The sequence below is a fragment of the Cebidichthys violaceus genome, unplaced genomic scaffold (genome assembly GCF_023349555.1).
Source record: "Cebidichthys violaceus isolate CVI_PGR_0920_01 unplaced genomic scaffold, fCebVio1.0.p SCAF_26, whole genome shotgun sequence".
Taxonomy (NCBI): Eukaryota; Metazoa; Chordata; class Actinopteri; order Perciformes; family Stichaeidae; genus Cebidichthys; species Cebidichthys violaceus.
In genome coordinates, this window is record NW_027176439.1 from 1,750,834 (window position 1) to 1,770,766 (window position 19,933).

The 19,933-nt window shown below is 40.8% G+C and overlaps 1 protein-coding gene across 2 annotated transcripts in view; it reads right to left on the bottom strand.

The window, feature by feature from the left end:
• ypel1 (yippee-like 1) overlaps positions 1–19,933 on the bottom strand; it is a 30,927-nt gene that overhangs the window by 8,799 nt on the left and 2,195 nt on the right. Inside the window, exons 1-3 of one of the 2 annotated variants that reach the window (XM_068720812.1) lie at positions 18,395–18,643; positions 13,293–13,577; positions 265–308 (exon numbers count right to left, since the gene is read on the bottom strand). In XM_068720812.1, the coding sequence (XP_068576913.1) occupies positions 265–308; positions 13,293–13,409 (161 nt within the window). In that variant the 5' untranslated portion in view covers positions 13,410–13,577; positions 18,395–18,643. Of the gene's footprint in view, positions 1–264; positions 309–13,292; positions 13,578–18,394; positions 18,644–19,933 lie in introns of those variants that run through there. The other variant, XM_068720814.1, reaches the window with a different exon arrangement.

Sequence of the window (19,933 nt, forward strand, 5' to 3'; positions counted from 1 at the left end):
GAAAGTGTGAAAGCAAAGCAGTAGGTTTAGGTGAAGAAGGGACGCTTGAACTCTGCTTTGAATTCAAACATACGCACCCAGTGGTTTTAAAACCCCATCTAACAAATTAACTTCCTGTCTAACTTTTATTTACAAGCCCCAGAACACTTTTAAATTATACATAGAGTAGACCAAATGTACAAAAAAAAGAGTAAAAAAGCTAAGTTTTTCACTCTGGAGAGAAAAAGAACCGAGGTGAATTGTAGGTGTGGGTCTCATACTTACACTGAATTAAACAGATAGGCTCTTCCTTGACTGCCTTGAAATGACTGAAACAAGAAAGAGAAAAAAAAAATCAGGTAAGTACACAACACCGCTGAGAACAAGAATGTCAGCAACTGACGCCCCGGGGTGCTTTTTCTCCCAGTAACTGCTGTGCGTACTTGTTCTTCCACCTTGTCAAGGTTCCCACACACCAGTTTGGCCGGAGGTAAGAACTAAAACGAGGCTCAGAGAGGCGCTAAAGTCTGAGCACATCAATCATTTACGATGAGAGGTGTTGTTTTTGGACTCCTCTTAGTTTCTTGTTACTAATCGTTACATCAGAGCAGAAAACACCAACTCAAAACTACACATTTCTTACTTCATTTCCTGCTAAATATTTACAAGATATGTAAAAAGTTACAAAACTATGTAAAAAAAAAAAAAGCTGTTGGTGCTAGAGAGAAAATACAGATGGAGAGTTGTGTGCTTTGTATCAAGTTAATCAAAGTAAATGGGATTACATAAAATCTAGATACAAATCTACCAAGAGTCACATTTGAGCCTCGGGTTTTCTCAAACTCGGTGTGTTTGCAGAACAACACAGCAGCTGTTAAAGCAGCGTCTAAAAGCTCATAAAAGAAGACACTTTAAGAAGACGAACAGCTGATTACGATACCGAGCCCTGATTTAATGATTTAAAACATTCCCGTCAACCTCAAGAGACTACATGCGGAAGACCTGTTTGCTTGAATGCATGGAGGAGGAAGTTACGTGTTAAAGCTCCCCTGAGGAGTTTTCTTCTCAACAAATACTGTTCTGTTTACATTCAGTGTTTCTCACCAAAACACAGTGTGTGTGTGTGTGTGTGTGTGTGTGTGTGTGTGTGTGTGTGTGTGTGTGTGTGTGTGCGTGTGTGTGCGTGCGTGCGTGCGTGCGTCCTTGAGGCACAACATGACTACACTACGTATCCTGTGTTCCTCCGAAGTGCTGGTTGTGCCTATTCTCAGAAATGACTGCTACATTTCTGCATTATTAAACGCATGATCGGTGGGACAGGTATGGCAGGATGTGAAGAGACTCCCAACAAAGCCAAACAGAGAAGCGCAAAAATATTGCAGAACATTTAGCAGAGAAGCAGCTTTCGGCATTGATATGAGACTACTGGCGTTTTACGTATCGATATGAAAACCTGCCCCCCAAAAAAAGGTCAGAGACCGTTAAATAAAATAGCACCAACAGACAAATACAAAATCCAGAAATATGAAACCTTAATATCCTGCTGGTAATAAAGACAGACGGGAAAAAGTGCAAGTGTTTCATTGAGAAGTTTGAAAGATTCCCACAATTTGGAAAATAAAAGTTCACTGTCAAATCTTTGCTACTTTAAACGGTAAACAACATGTCAGTGATGTCAAAACCTCAAGATTTCTACCAATATCACCTGCATATTTTATAATGAGGCAGTTTCTTTACCTACCCTTTCCAAACTAAACCTGAAGAATTGCTACAATCACATAATAATAATAATAATAATAATAATAAACAGACGTTAACACACATCAATCGTGTGGTCCTGATGAAGGCAGGAGGTTAAATTAAAATCTGTCTTTATATAAATATCCTGCCTACTGAGTCCACACATCACGTTTTCTGTGTTTTAATGTGAACGCAGAGCGGTAAAGCCGTCACAGTCGGGGACGACGACACGGCCTTCGTCTCCCACGGCCGCGTCATCCTCGGCCGGCTAGACAGCGGCCCCAATCGGCTTTGCTCTTTCCATTGCAAATGAGTGCGGCAAGATAAGTTTGTGGCTGCGGTTGAGCGCGCTGAGCTAATACCGCCTAATAGGAGCACCAGCTGCCTCCTCCGCTGACCACCGCCGAGGCTCACGGGACCATTTTCAGCTGTCCGAGTGTTGAACATTTGTCAAAACACGGGAAAGTTTTATTTCAGATAATAAGGAGTTTGGTTTGGAACCGATTCAAGAACAACAACAAAAGAGGATAGTTCTTCTTTTCTCTACTCCCCCCTCCTTTGGTCGCTGTAGGTGTTGATGTCTCATTGTTGCATCCTCCGAAGCGCATTGTTTTGTGTTGGAAGTGAAGTCTGCGCGCGCGCGCACACACACACACACACACACACACACACACACACACACACACACACACACACACACACACACACACACAGCCAAAAGACATGTGACCTTTAGCTGCCAGAGGGAACTAGGTCGGTCCCTGTGGAGTCAACAACAAGCACCCTCTCCACAGCGTTTATAGTCCGGGGGGGGGGGGGGTCACTCCATGTGACAAGAGCTGGGTGTCATATCTGCACTTCACTGTGGCTCAGCCATCAACTCAACCACTGGCAAAAAAAAAAAAAGTGCACGGCTCCATCTCTCGCTGCCCTTATCTGTTTCCCACAGTCTATTTATACTTTACTGTAGATCACCGGGGCCAAAAGAAACATCAGGCTGCTCGTCTCACACAACCCGTTAAGAATCTATAACTGCAAAGTCCTACAAAGATCAGGAGAGAAAAAAAAACATTTTGGTCGTGTGTGTTGTTTTTTTTAATACAGACAGAAGCCAGGTTTTGGGGCTGCACTAAACCCTCCAGACTCCCGACAACAATCCTGTTAGACAGGATCCTGCAAAGGTTTGTATCCAACATGAGTGCAGAGAGAATCAGCTGCAGACTGGAAGTACTCCCACAGGTTTTCTTTTCTTTGCCGTTTAATAAAACATGAGCAAATGTGGAGTGTGGTTACCAAGCTTTTTTTTTTTTTCTTAAGCTGTTGCAATTTCATTTGTTTTTAAAAATGCTCGTTCCTAAGAAATGAATTCTACAAAGCAAATCTCAAAATCCCAGAATCCCTCTCGACCACGCGGGACTGAAGGGAACAAACAATACCTCGCACAGAGAAATCCGCTTCTTTCAGCCAAACACACAAAACACAAAACACAAATCCGACCCCTTCGACAGGCTAAAATGCTTCATCTGCAGAGAGCAGAGATTTGGTTCTTTAACGGTCACACAGGCAGACGAACTACATCTGATTTCACCAAAATTCACACAAAAAAAAGGGATTTTTACTTCGGCTTAACTCAAAGCTATTAACAAACCTGCTGGGGTCGATTTTACCATCTGTCTCAGCAGATGCCCGGCTGTGGTAGGTGAAGGTTCAACTACAACTGAAACACAACTGAACACAATTTAAGGGGAGCGTTTTCTTTTAGGATTAAACGTCTGATATTTACAAGCTTACACTATGTTATGCAATACTTTTATCTAAAATACATTTTACGCAAGTCATTTTACACGTTGGCTAACATTTAAGCTATTTCAAAAGGCTCAATCCTCCTTTACAATGTGAGCAATACACAGACTGTACTAGAGCGTTATACAGATATATACTAAGAGAGATATATCTAACAATAAAAATAAATCTACATCAGCTGATCATAACTGAAAATATGCTGTGTAGTAAATAGTTAAACAGGAAAGATGGGAAGGAGAATTCAGGGACTGCCGTGATGCTGCCGCAAGGAATTGTGGGACGGCATTATCTCTTTTCCTTTGGTACAAGGACGGTCTAGTGTTCCCTATGCTAAAGGAGACATAAAAAGGAAGCATTGAAGCACCTTGCCTTAGCATTTAGAGAAATCGAACCGCTTCGTATGTAAATAAAAACAGCTAATTCTGATCCTTTGTTTTGATCATCACTCATCATGCTCTACATTTACAAAAAAAAAAAAAGACGTAGCCTTCTTAGCTAAATGCTAACAGGGATTCAAACAGATCTGGCGTTGTGTTTATGACCGATAAATACAAATATTGCTCTATTGCCAGCTCTGCAGTAAAATCTATGAAAAACAGCGACAGGAAAAATAGTCACAAAAACATCCAGAAGCGTGCGAGTTATTGTGAGTCGACGTATAGAAAGCTACTGATACGAAATATTTTGTGTGGACTAAAATGGTATAAGCAGGTCTGATGCCTCACTAGCTTCTGATTGGTTGGGGACAAAACAAAACAACCCAATCACAAGAATAAAGTGGCAAATGTGAACAATGTCAGGCTGCAGGAAAGAAGTAAAAAGAAGTGTCCGATTAATGCCGTGTTCACCATCTTCATTTAGCATTAAAATATTGCACAAAGTGTCTTCTGTCATTTCAATCCGCCAAATACTATTTCCCTCTGCTAGTTTTGCTAATATATAGTTCAATAAAAGTTGGCTAACCGTGAATACACTTGGTTTAATTATGAAATTAAAGACAGAAACGGACCGCTCCGTCTTACGTCAGTCGCGTGTAGACCATCAGAGTCTTGGCAAACTTCCAGCTGGAAGAAGAAGGGGAAAAAAACACAACTCAAACCCCAAAGGAAGTGCGTCTGTTAATGGCGAAAAAAGAAAAGTGTGATCAATCCATTAGAGGGGCTTCCATCAGCCTGATGGGTGGGACGAAGCCAAGGTGCTGCATGAAACACTCGGCCTGCTCCTCAGTATTCAGGCAGCGTCGTCCGGCTCCAGGACCTCGTTCACACTGCAGGACTCTGCTCTCACACTGCTATCAGGGTGGTTTCTCCGACCTGATGACGGATGTAGCCCACATCTGATCAAAATATGAACTGACGGCGATGTCGAAAAGATGTGCTCAGGGTGACGACATGACAACGAACGTCGGATCGGATTTCAGCACGTTTCGTTTGGAGGTGATTATGTTGTACTCGTTGGCCTTCACGCTGACAGAGCCTCGTCCAGTTGACCGTTAAGTCACTCGTGATTGTGTCGATCAAAGCTTAGAAACTGCAGTCGGACAGTTGGGCTACTTTGATTGACAGGCCACTAGCAGAGACGTATACGCCGTCTCTACGTCACTTCTTCCGTTCATTGGTTGCAAAGCGGCAAGATGGCGACGGCCAAAATGAGGAACTCAAGGCTTCTAAACAGCAGACCACAAACCCATGGGTGACGTCACGGTGACCAAGTCCACTTCTTATCCCCGATATCTGTGGGCTGCAGTAAGACTGATACTAATCGAGGGAAAGTGTGAATGGTGGTGTCGTTTTGTTTCCAAAAACTTCAATGAAAATTGCAATAAGCTAAGTATGTGCATCACTGCTGGCTGCTCAGCCTCAATAATTAAACTTTTACTGCGAGAGGAAAACTTCTCTTTTGCAGCAGCTTCCCATATTTAGTCTAGCGGCTGAGGGGAGGAGCGGATTGAGGACTGAGCCTGCCATGCTTCCTTCTGGCCCGTATGCTCAGGTTAATCCTCTCTTTCGAGCTGCTCCATCTGCATCTTTTGCTCACCGGCTGGCATGCCTCGAAGACTCTACGGATAAGCTCTGCGAGGGGAAACAAATTATTTGTATTTATTTTTTCATACCTGGTTCTGGAGATTTCCAGCACTCAAATTGCAACTGTGGGGAGAAATCTGCCAGAACCTGCAGAGCTCCTTCAAACACCTCCCTTTTGTTGTTGGTTGCGTGGCCGGGTTACTGCCCCCCCCCTCCGTGCACACTGGGAAATAAAGTTCATAAGAAACGCTGTGCTGGAGCTTCACTTCACAAATTTCACATGCGATGAGAATCAAACATGGACAGGGCGCGTGGCCCTTGGCAGCGCGTAGTGGAAACCACCAGACTACGGTGTCATCTTCTCCTAAGTAACATAATCGGCTTAGAAGGGTCGATGCTGAGGACCGGTGATGCTGCCTGAACACACAAACGCTAACGAGGTGTGGCAGCGAATAGAGAGCTTATTAATAGATCTGCCAGCAGTATGGTCACAATCAATACCGAGATATTATTAGGAACAATTTCCAGATATCAATCTCTAGTTACAGCTTCTTAAAATATGTTTTTTAATTTAATATTTTGGGGTTTTGTACCGTCAGTCGCACAAAACAAACAATTTGAATGAGTCATGTGGATTTTATGGGATTTTGAAGAATGTCCTTGAATAATCAAAAAAACAATCAAGAGTGACAGTCATTAGTTGCAGCCCTAAAAGTAATTAATGTAGCAGGTTGTGTTCAACTAATATGCATTACATCAGACTAAACTCTGTACAAGTAAAAAACTTGAATAATAATTGAATTCATCTTGAATTACAATTATTAATTTGCATAACAGAATTGTCTAAAGCTAGTAAAAAGTTAAGGTTTTTTTTAAGTTTTAAAGATCTGATGTGATTTTGGACACTTTCCTTCACATTTGATATGAACTTTATGCCATAAATGGACTTTACTCACAGCGTGTATTTAGTAAATATAGGTTTACATGATATTTGTGATGTGTATTTTTTTTATTTCTTGATTTCTTTCTGCATCATCTTTAGTGTTTGTTCGATGAAGCTTACTACACATCCATACATTGGGAACCTCAACTGAGAACTGCATGAATTGCTCACACACACACACACACACACACACAACAGTGTGTGAGCTACAAACGCAACATGAAGCGCACCCACAGATCCTGTTTTCTACCCGTTCTTATAGAGATTCAAAAAGTTAACTAACTCAGAACAAACACACACAATATTATACGTCTTAAAGCCACAATGATCTTAGACACTCCATGATCTATGGAGATGTATTTCGTTTGTTTGTTAAATTAACAGCTTTGTCAGATCAGATGTTGTCAGACAGATACAGAAGCGTGAAGAGTTAAAGTATGAAAGCATCAAAGCAACATGTTTACTGTGTCAAACCTCCTGGAGAAACGACACAGTCCAACGAAGATCCCTTAATTAAATCCACTTTATAATTAAAGTGGATTGTTTAGACTAATTAGGTCATTTGTCAAGAGTCACCCAATGGCATTGGCCCAATAAACGGAAAGGAAACACAACCCAACAGTCAACAGATCACTGCAGTGGTCTCTGAGTGTTTAATGCTGAGCAGCTTTTATTGTTTAGTTTTCATTATCAATTAATGGGCTTAATATTTGGGTCATAAAAGCTTTTTATATTGATTGTTTTGTCCAACCAATAATCCAAAAGTTGAATATATTCAGTTATCTACCATAGCAGGCAACTAAAACCGAAAAATAATGTTTGAGTGCATTATAGACTAGAAGGAAAAAGTTTTCACAGGAACTTCATTTTAACACATTTAAAATCAGGATTTTTGGAACGACTTTTTAAAAGAATACATAGATTTTCATCCATGCCAACGCTTCTGAGAAAGTGCGACCCAAGTGCTAATTAAAGATATAAGACATAAAGGCTTTGCATTAATGTAATAATCAACATTCTTGTTAAACTGAGAAACTTCGTACATAGTGTCGCCCTCCTGCTGCACAACAAGTTCAAACAACAACAAAGTGGGTGAAAGAACGAACTTCCAAAAACCTGTACAATAGAATGCATTTGATTCATAATTGGAAATAATCCGTCTAAACTGAACTGATGAGTTTACGTCTCGTGAATGTGAGTTTGTTCTGCAAACGTCTGCACAGCCGAGGCCCAACGACAAACACAAGCAGGACAGGCGAGACATTTGCCAAAAGTTCCTCGACGGGCAGAGACGGTTTCACTACAGCAGCCGTTTCCAAACTTTTGTCACCCGACACATATTGAAGCATCTCGTAATCAATTTAGAGACTAGATGCTGAAACCATTGCCTCATTAAAGATGTGGCCTGAAGGTTTACATTTCAGAAAAGTTAGACATTTGACGTTGCCAGTGGAATTCTTGATTTCGGGCTCAAAGGACTGACAGCACATTTGCATTTATTTTGCACAACATTGTGAATTAATTTAATGTAAAAATGTGTTTTTCGTCTTCTGTTTGACTTCAACTGTTGGATGGCAGCTTATGGGTCATCTGAGTGCAAATACCAGATCCTCCACAAACATAACTCTCTCCAGCCTGAAGCTGATGAAGAAGTTTGGCGTTACGTCAGACTACAGTAGAGTGTCGGTGCCTGTCCTATCTGGACAAACAGCAGGGGACAAAAGAAAACCAATTAAACAGCATTGTCTTCTAAATGAGCCTCAATACAAGAGGAGTTTAACTGACCAAACTGGCTCCTAATGAAGCCGACTGTTTCAGCACTTTGGGGAACTCCCCGAGAAGCGACTACCGAACGGTAATAAATCACATTTATTTGCTTTTCCCAATTTGAAGCGCTCTGGTGCTACTGGTCCTCCAGCATTCCCGCTCCAGTGTCAGGTGTGAGGACAATAAAACAAACATAACCCCCTTTAACATCATCAGCCCCTCCCACGGTGACGACAGGAGCTCATAAATATCTCACTAGCAACATTCACTGCTCAGAATACGTCACTGAAGAAAGCAAATGTGGCAGCGCTTTGTAGCTGGAAGGAAAGCTAGATACTACATGTAGAGCTACTGACTATTTTCTGTATCAATTAATCCGCCAATTAATTGATACAGAAAATAGTCAGTAGATGCAGCAGTAACTGTAACTTTTGCTTTTATATCTTTAAGATTTATTTTCTGCATGCATATATTCTATTTATAAAACTGATTTAGTTTTTCCTCACTGTTACTCTGTTTATTCAACCACACACTGAGTTTCCATCTTGCTGTGTGTGCATTCTTGACTGTAAACACTTTGTGTGAACTCTGTCACATAAACTAAGTTTCATTTTTAACATGAGTGGTGTTGTCTTCCTCGTTTCATGTCGTGTCTCAAAACCAATGAACTTCCTGATTGCAAACAAGAGGATGTGGATCAATTTAAAACAAAAACCAGCCTACGAAGCTTTAAACAACCAATGTGTCACAACTTTCTTCTGCAGCATTATTGTGTTGCAAAACCCTCCCTTTGCTAAACTCTTATTCATTTCCATTATTTTCTTCTCTGCATCCAGTTAAAAATGTGCTGCACCGACAAATTTAACCTCCGGCACAGGAGCCAATAAAACGTCACACAGACTTCGCAGCGTGACGATTAATCTGCATATCGGACGTGGCTCTCGACGTGTTAAGTGAGGTGCAGATAAACGAGCTCTCGTTCGCGCGATTGCTCATCCGAGTGATTTACGACGGTCTTTAACAATTAAAACCTTTCGCGGCTCCGAAACGACCACGTTGAGGCCTGTGATGCTGCTGAAAGGAGCGGCGCGGTCTGGTGGTTCAGCCGTTTACTCGTCTTCCTCCACGCACCGACGAGCTGCGAGCTTCCAAGTCTCTGGAGCCGCAGGAGGCAAATGGATTACCACACGTATAGATGGCGAAGGCGCTGATTGATCATCTTTGCCATTTCAATAATCAGCTTAGTGCAACGCACGGGGAGTCACCATCTTGCTTTTAACACCTAAAAAGGTCACCGCTTCAGTCGCTGCGACTCCGGCTCATCTGATAGTTTATGAACTTTACTCGCACTCTGCTCTCCAGCTGTCGATTCACGGTCGGAAACCAAAGCAGCTGTGCACGCTTGTGGCTGCAAATGCCAGCGACTGTTTGGACAATGTGGATTTCAATACCCAGATATCCTGTAATAAATCAATACTGTTATGAATCACACCATAAGAAACCTGATGGTGTGAGTCTCAGCCGTTTGTATCTCCCTCAGGCTCGGATTCGTCGCTCTCCGCGGGCGGATACATGACCAGATCCAGCAGGGCAATTTCATTTTGGGCAAATGGGCCGAATCTTCGGCATCCTACAGCGTGATGAGTTTGTTTTTGTCTCTGCTAGGATTATGGGAGGATTCATATGAAACCTATCAGTAGTCGTTTAAGATGTTGGAATTTCATTCAAAAAAAAAAAGAGTGTTTTCAGGCCCAAACTGGTGGCGTCAACGTTTCATAAGAACTCCACGGCTTCATGCTGGACCGGAGGAAGTGTGTGACGATAAGAGATCCTTCACATATTCTGTGGGACTGTCCAGGGTTGATACCAAAGGAGGAGATTGAAGAGAAATAATGAAAACTGACGTCCTACGACCGTAGATGTAGTGTGTTTTTAATCTGAAGATTCATTAACTTTACGAAGTTGCAATCTTCAATAAAGAAAAGTATCTTCGTAATGGATTTGTGGGGATCTCTCGGTGCAAATGTGTGTGTCGCAGGTCAAATTTGGACTAAAGCTCCAAGTGGATTTAATTTGGAAAATTTGGATAAAAAATATATGATGATAGAAAGGACTCTTGCTAAGGTTGCCGTGCTCTTATTGATGTCTAGAAAAAAATAACTCTAAACTGGATCAAAAAGATTCTATAACTTCATGTATTGATGATGAAACAAGTCTGCACACAATCATACTGCACTTGAGACTTTCCCAATGAAGCCATGAAGCACTGAGTTTGAAAAGACCTTTCAACTTTTCTGGTGCATCTTTAAGACATTTTCCTTTAAAATTCAGACTAGCCCTGACATCTCTCCAAAACATATAATAAAACTGTCATTTGGATTCACTTCAAGTCAAAAGTCTGTTAGAAAAGCTGCATCAAACAACCGACGTGTCTTATTTATATGAAAGCAGAAGAGCACAAACTCACTTGTTTTAAATGTGTAAAGTGTGTATTCATGCTCAGCAGGAGAGGATGTCGAGGAAAAATTGTTTTCCCAAACGTTACAATAAGACTGCACAAGATTGATGAGTACATACTGTATATAAAATATCAAAATATATGGACAGTTACTTTAAGTCAAAAGTTTACCACGCCTATGTGTCAAAAACTTCCACAACTCCTATTCCTGAAACGATTAGTTGACCAACATAAATTAATACAAATTATTAATAAACGTTTTCTACTTTTACCAAATAAAACCCACACATTTCCAAGTTCAGCCTCTCTTATGTGATCATTTTCTTTCCTCCATCTCATTATAAACTAAAACCCATTTGAGTTTTAAGTAATTTGAAGACGACACATTGAGCTCTGATTACCTGCAATAGGCATCTCTCCTTATTTTCTAACATTTTCAGACTAAAGAAAATAATAAGTTAATCAAAAGATTATCCGTGATTTAATAAATAACAAAAATAATCCTTGGTCGTTACCCCGATGACACCTTAAGAGCTCAAAATTCAGCAGTATTGAGATGAATGGAAGGACACAATTTGAACAAATAAAACCAACCACAGTGCAGTTCATAGAAAACTCGTGGGCAGTGATGCAAATCTGAAGCCTGACTGTCTGTATTTTTTTATCTCATATTTTGAAAGTAATCCTCTGAGGTCTCAGTGAGCCACAGCAGCAGCAGCTTTCAGTTTGACCTTTTTTTTTTACTCAAAAAAAGCAACAGAAACAAAAATAGCCAAGGCATTAACACTTTAAAAAGGCATGACCACCGACACTGACTTCAGCAATAACACCAGCAGCGGCTGTCATCGAGGCTTCTGAGAATTTATCAGCAGGAATAAAATACAGAAGCAAGAGGGAGCAGACGGGTACACGAGCTTCAGAGACGCAATAAGGAGGTGAGCGTCAAATAAAATGACATTGCTGTCAAACCCAAAGTGATATTTGCCACAACTAATACCAGAGGACAACACTAAATCACTGCAGAGAACTCTCAGTTCAGCCGAGCAAGGACTTATTAATTTCCAAAATATTACAAGGAGCCTGTCGAACTTTATCATCGTGGCTCATAATCTCACCCAAAAGATGATGAAGAAGACCCAGACAGCGATTATCCAACACCCAGACGAGTCTGCAGATTTATCAGGGTTTGATTTGAATAATGAAAAACTGAATAGAATTGCCATAAAAATGTTCAGAGAACAGCTGAACTCTCGTACTAACCTGACAAACTCAACTGTTGCTTGTGTTTTTCAGTCTGCTCCTAAATGAGTACCACTTATTTTAAAGCTGCATTGATTTATTCTATTAACATTGAATTAAATTAAACAAACCCACAAAAAAATCATCTGCCAACTTCAGCTTTTTAGCTTCTTTTAGCTCATTGTTTTGGCTTTACCGCCCATTTAAATCCACTGTTCACTACCCAATCCCCACCAAACACACATAGACACAACCTTAGCGGCTAGCTGGTGAACATAATGGAGCCTTTAGCAGCTTAAGATCCAGATGCTATTTTCAGGAGTTGGTGGAGACCAAAAACTGAGCAAAAACTTCAAATTAATGTTGCTCCATGTCTGCTGCATGTGTTAACAATTGTGAATAAAGTGCTAGACGTTGGATTATGTAGAGACTTGCAGGGCTAACTACTGTGCTGTAGTTGGTGAACTAACCGCTAACATGCTAGTCAGTCGGAAACTTGCTAGTGCCAGTCACAACTATCAAGTTAATCGTCAGTTAGCAGGCTAGGTAGCTTGGTCGCTAACTGGACAATAACTTCACAGAGTTTATTCAAAAGACGTATTTGTCCCATTGACTCTTATGAGTTTGATGTTGGAATTTGACACAAAAGATTGCAGCAATTGATGCTTCGCTAAGCTCCGAAGCTATTCCGTCAAACGGTCAGAGCTACGTAACCATTGAGCCACACTGTCACTAACTGCACTCCTCGAGTATATATTGTCTGATTTTTGGGAAAAACGAGAGACGCAGACAGAAGGGTCTACAATATGCGTTTTAAGGATAAATCCAGGATGTCAAACTATTTCAGCAGTGAATAAAGGCTAAAAAGATAAAGATAGAAGCTAAAGCTACAGATCACAGCGTAAAAGTGAGCCAACACATCAGCTGGAGATCGAGACAGAAGACAATGAGATTAAGTAACAACACTGTTCCTCTTTATTCACTGTGACAATCATTAAAAAGCAGCACATTCAGTATACCTTTAGTAGATAGCGTAGCATAAGTTACGTGCTAATGCTAGATAATGATGTGCTCATGTATGTGCTAATGTTAGCTCCACAGGTTGTTACGTTGAAACATATCATTTTAGAAACTTCTCCGGGTTACGAGTATCACCATAACACAACGTTAAATCATGACCAGCAGAGCCGAATAGCTGTCGGACCCTGGTCGGAGCTGGACGATGCTACGCTATGATTGGACGGTCTGCCTACGAGGGGGCGGGACTTAGCAAATGGTCGATTGAATGTCATGTGAAAGGCCGCAGGGTGACTTAAGTGGAGGACTGGAGCTGCCGTACCTTTGAGATGAGCTCGTCGTGGTTGGCCAGGTGTGCCCGGCAGTGGATGCAGCTGTAGGTGCGGTGGCAGTTCGGCAGGTAAGCCTGGAAGGTCTTTGACTTGGTCATCTTCACCATGTCAGTGGGGCAGGGCTCCTCGCTGGTGTCCGGGCTGGCACTGGAAGAGTTGCAGCTCTGCTGGACTTGCTGACAGAAGAAGCACTGGAAGATGCAGGCAAAAGCCGTCGTTGTTGTGGAGTGGGTGTGTGGCAGGCCCCACACAGACACCACGGGAGAAAATCAAACCTGCCGGGCGAAAAACAACAACAACAAAAAAAGTGTTGAGAGACGCGTCCCGTGCATCCTATTTTTAGAGCTCATGATCCTGATTGCATTTCCAATATAAACTCATATCGCTTGCTCGAGCAGTCATTTGATTACAGTAATCTATCACATGATTGCGAATCGCATGCTGTTGGCTACAAACACGGCTGTGATGTAACTTAATATGATGACACGTCAAACAAGCCCATGTTCATGTGAAGCCACACGACATGTTTCACTTGATCACAGACTGAGTTCTTATTCATAGTTCTGTCTCAGTGGACCGGCAGGATAATATTATTAAAGCTTCCGATGTAAATGTTTTTTTATGTGTTTGCATGCCAGAAAAATAATATATTATTAATAAAAAGAAATCCCTCAAAAAGGACAATTTGCTTCTTTACATTTCTTAAATGTGTTTCAACTGCGAGAACAGTTTGATTTAAGATTAGCTGTAACAGTTTCAATTAATGTCCAGTGTTTCTCTTTTTAATTATTGGCATCTTTATATTGTTGCATCTATCTATTATTATGTTCATTCACAATTGTTATTGCATTAGACAGGAGAAAAATATAACTGTAGATGACTGTGTAAGAGGAAATACAACAAGACTTTTCCCCTTTAGTTAGATGTGTTTTTAAGTTATTTTAGTAAGAGTAAGCCATTAATTATCATGTACCAGTTTAACTTTATAGACCAGAATGTTTTTAATATATGTTGGTCTTATTTATGTGATTAAGAGATTGTACTTAACAACAAAGTCAGATGGGGGCAGGAAACACGACTGTTTAGACAGACTGGTTGTAAACAAGCCAACAGTTCATCTAAACCACAAAGTCTGGAGTCTGACATGTTGGTTATAACCCCCCACTTCTGGAAAACTGTGTGTAGACAACCACAGTAAGAACCAGGAGGTCAGTGTGTAAACTGTAACGGATGTTTACAATAATAACTTCACTGTTTGCCTTCATTTTTCTTTACAAATAAATGAGTCAAACCTCTGGGTTTGTCTACAATCCGTCCGATCATCTGACTGCTCCTGTTTGTTTCTGCGTCCAGCAATTACTTTGATGAGAAACCAACAGAAACCAAAATCATATAGTATGTATGTTGTATTAAAAACAACAACAACAACAACAACAACGAGCACACATAGAATACGGCGTCGCAAAAAATGTGTCAGCTTTATCATGAATTCCTGGCAGAGATGAATTCTTTGTCTCCACGCCTGCAGGAGACTCGGCTCCACAGAAACAAAACTCATACCAGTTCAGATCATCGACAGCACGGACTAGAATAGACGAGGAGACAATGCAGCCAAGACACAATGAGCGTCTCTGCAGGTGAACAACAACGCTAACAATCCGCCAGAATGAAGACCTGCTCCACCTCCTTTTGTACTCGACTGCTGTCTAGACTTTTGTGTGGCAACCATTTGGATTCCAGCTGATCGAATGGGACATGCATGCTTACACTGATACCAACAAAAATATGCTTTCTATTTATCTTGTCTACAGTATTATCATTATTAACAGTTTTGTTTGTGTCCGTGGTTTACAGCCAGTGGGAGCTAAAGTGTTGTTTGACATGATGGCCGTTTGGTGTCTTTAAGTGGACATCGAGGTTTGAGGTCTCACTGCTTAGTTCATACTCATTTGTGAGTCAGTTAACTTTTCTACAGCTTGTTACTCTGTTGTGTTGTATCTTGTTTATTTCTATGTGACGCACTTTGTGTCGCAATCTTTGCTCAAAAGACATTGTAGAAATCTAGTTGAGTTAAATGTGATCTGAGATGATTCAAAGCTCATTGGGAGTTAACAAATCCCTTTGAATTGCACCACACCGTACAAAATGTTTTATACATTTTAAAGCTACGTTAATGGATTTTTTTGGGCCTCTTGGTGGCAACAGAACAAGCTTTAAAACACAAAATCTGACATATTATGGCTTCATACGGTTGTTATTGGGTTAAATATTGGCAAACAGTTACTTATCATCCAGCAGACACGGAGCAACATTAACATTTGGAGTCACGTTTCTGACCAACTGTTGAATATAAGCCTTAAGTGTATTCTCCTGTTAGCTCTCTTTTGGTTTCCACCGACTCCTGAGGAAAAAGAATCCGTCTCTTTAGCTACTAACGGCTCATTTTCCCCTCTCCAGATAGTTGCTCACTTCGCTTGCCTGCTTTGTGATTTTAGAGCATTTTAGCTGCAAAACAGCAACCTGTTTGATGAGAGCCGTTAAGAGTGAACCGGAGTGGTGAAGTTGCACGAGCAAAGTTGACTTCGCCACATGAACACGTACTGAATGGCTGTACTGTTGTCACGGACCACCTGACAGTCAAACAGTGCGCAGACTATGACCTCTTTTGTTGTTGATTAAATTGAGACTGGGTGGTGCCATTTATCTAATCGACCACAGTGGCTTTCACTTCTGATATTTACTACAAAGATATGATTAAAAAGCAGGCGTGTTTTCCTTCAGAGCCTGGTGACACTAATGAGAGTAAAAAAAACCCAGATGTATGAAAATGTTGAGGGTACCGTTTAGGATATACTATATTTATGTAATTGTATGATTCTGAACAAAATAATCTCAATATTACATTGTCAAAAAAATACTCTGTTAAAAGTAAAATTCCTGTATTTAAAATCTTAGGGTCAAAATAAACGTGACATATTATAAGTACTCTACTTACTAATACTACTAAGGCAGCATGTCCCATTTCACAATGGTGTATATTATGTTATTAAATAAGAATCTGTGCTGCATTATAACTTCATATACTGCCAATGATACAACACCGTTATTTGTGTCTTTATATTTTGTGTTAATCATTTAAATCCGCAAAGCAACAAAAGCTGTCAAATGTAGTGGAGTAAAAAATACATTATTTGCCTGGGGATAAAGTATAGAAGTAACAAAGTAGCATGACATGGAAGTACTCAAGTGGTACAAGTACCTCAAAGTACAGTACTTGAGTGAATGTACTTACATTCAGTCATATTTTATAACCTGATACTTCTATAAAAGTAGTATTTGTAATTTATAACAAGGGACAGATGATACATAGATAATAAGACTGTAGAAATTAAGAAAAAACGACCTATTGTGCTTAAAAGAATCCATCTTTGTCTTTAAATAAATGAACCGTCCACTGCAGCCCAGATGCTCAACAGTCACTCCAACCACCAGCACAGCATAACAAAGCTTTCACCTTGTTAAACAACAACCCCGCTGCATCCCTGAGAGTAAAGAAACACAATGACAACGAGCTCCAGAAGTTTTCCAGTTGAGCTCAATGTGGCGCAACAGGAAGAGCGGCAGCGCCGAGACAGAAGCCAGACGAGCAAAACAAAGGAGCTTCCGCAACTCGACAGGAAGCTGCCGTGACCTGAAGTGAAGCGTGGCTGCTCTGCAAACACATACAAAACACACACACACACACACACACACACACACACACACACTTACACAACCGGGAAGGTACACAAAAGAAAAACAAAAGGAGGTGGCAGCCTAACCTGGTGGGCCCCCAGACGAGCCACATTTCCATACTGTACACACACACACACACACACACACACACACACACACACACACACACACACACACATTTTATATATATATAAAACTGTATAATCTGCACAGGCGTCTGAGACATAATCCCAGCATGAAAAAAGGACAAAATCCCCTTTCTGAATTAGCCCAGTTTAAACCCGGCTGCTCGTGGACAAGGAAAGGTAAACACACACACCACACAAGAGCTTTAAATGTGTGTGTGTGTGTGTGTGTGTGTGTGTGTGTGTCACCATCAGTGATTGTATCAGCTTTGTGCAGTGCATCACACACACACACACACACACACACACACACACACACACACACACACACACACACACAGAGAGAAAGAGGACACAACAGCACGCTGTTATTTGCATTTAGACACACTGCCAGCGTGAAACAAGGCAGAACATCTCCCTTTCTTCCTTCAGTGATGCCAAATAAGGACAAGTTAACTGTGGAGCTGCTTCTGTCTTTGTTGTGGTCCCCTGTGAAGCCAAGTTGCTCACTTCAGGGTATCTTGACAGTGCATGGTCTTATTTTTGTTCACTTTTTACGCTCTTCCTTTAACATTTTACGTATTTTTTTTTGTTTAAACTATAACAGCTGAACAATACTTTAAATCAGTACTTAAATCCTAAAGAATTATTTCCTAGCTCTGTAATTTGTGGTTCTTTTGTTTCAGCCTTGTTCTCGCCACATGGTAACAGCTGACATTTTTATTTAATTAAACGACGTCGTTTTGAAGAATAAACCAAAAGGGAATAATACAAACACAAACGAGGGAGATGTGAGTCGAGTCGACAGGTAACACAGCTGATACTGAAACTGGGATAAGTGAAAACAAAGAGGCAGCACACTGCGCGTCTCTGGTGACCAGTAACAGGAAGAAGTGTCCAGACAAAAGACTCGCTGCACTCAACACTGAGTCTAACCTCCCAAAAAACGACACGTTCAACACAACATGCGTTTATAGTTATATTCTAAAGAAGTCCATCTTCACACGATCAGGCTTTTACAGCGTCCCCCTCTTCTCCTAAAATGTGTTTATCCCCAATAAAGCGCCACGACGTGAGCTCGAGCGCAACAGTGTCGCTCTATCTTGCTGCTGCTGCTGCTGCTGTTGTTTTGTTGCTATTGTTTGTTTTCCGAGCCTGATGCAGTCTGTGAACCCAGCACGACACCAGAACCAGGTTGTGTGAGGTAAACATTGCCGGGCTGCTGTACTCACCACCTGGATCATCAGAACAAAACGCAGCTTGGTGGAAAACTGAAGAAAGACAGGAGATGTTTTTCAGTTTGATGGTTTCTTTTCTAAGTTGATTAAATGATTGTCGTCGTCCCAGGCTCTGGTCCATGTGTGGAGCTGCCAGACGGGAACTTATTGTTGTGTCCTTTGGGTGCTGACGGGTTTCATTTTTTCCCCCAACACGGGCTTTTGTTGTGTCTTTTGTGTGCGTAATGGACTGGCCTGGTTACTTTGGTACGGAACGTCACCACGTGGGAGGGAGATGGAGCTGTGATTGACGACTGGGGCTGGCCAATGGGTGGCTGTGCTGCCTTCAGGCTCCCGTAGGAAAGATGGAAAGCGGGTTCAGAGTGGCATTCAGGTGGAGTCTAATAATTTCATGTTTTATTTGGAGAATATTTGTTATCATATGTGTTCTTCAGCATTTTCCATTTGTTTTTCCTCACTTTTTACCATTTTTCTATTTCATTATTTATTGCAACGACTTCATCTCCACACGCACATGTGCATAGATATGTGTATATAAGTATATATAAAAGTAAATGTTTTTTAAGTAAATTTGTGTGTCGCATGAAGGAGCTACAGCTTAAGTTTCATTGTTCAACCCTATTATGTTTGTAAAATGTAAAATGAAAGAACCATGAACTATATTTGTGATTATTTGGGTCAAGACTTTGTAGTTACCATAAAATGCATTAAAGTGACCCATCTATGTGTCTGTTCTTCTACTTTTGCTGCAGTGACAATTTAGTTTCCCTGCATGTGATCAATAAACTCAAAGGATCAACATCATGAATCTTATCTTAAAATAACTTTACCTTTATTCTTTTTATTTACATGTATGTTTTTTGCTCAGTTTAGGCCTAATAAAACACAGTAATAGAGCTTCCATTGTGTGCTTTCAAACACAAAGATCCTTTTAGTCCCCCCCCCCCCCCCCCCCCCCCCCCCCACATGTTTCGGGTTGTTGACTTTGGCAACTGAAAGCCAACTTCTTTGCTGAAGTTTTAAATGGAGGTCAAGGTATTTTTGGATGTTTTTTTTACATCTATTTGATGCTGTAAAAAGCATAAACTCATCACCTATAACGTGTCTGTGTGTACATTTTTGTCAAAGTGGAGAATTATTTATCACAAGCAACAAATTAAATCATATATTTTTGTTTCAGAATTTTTTTTTATCTGAAAGTTACTTTGTTATTGCTGAAGAGCTTATTTCCCATGGGACTTGAACGCGCCACCGGGAGGAGGAGGAGGGAGCGCGCAGACACCCGGATGTGTAAATAAATACAAGATGAGAATATGAATTTCATTCCTCTTCTTTCTCTGATATGAAAATGAATACTTTGGGTTTGTCATGCTCAGTTTTCCACCTGCAGCTCTTTGGATTCATTAAAGGAAAAGTCACATTTGGTTTCTGCACGTTTTGGGCACATTTTTTTCACTCAAATTACATTGCACCTATTTCTATTTGAATGAGTCTGTGGACTTAATACACGGTATTGTGGGTTATATTCCTCTA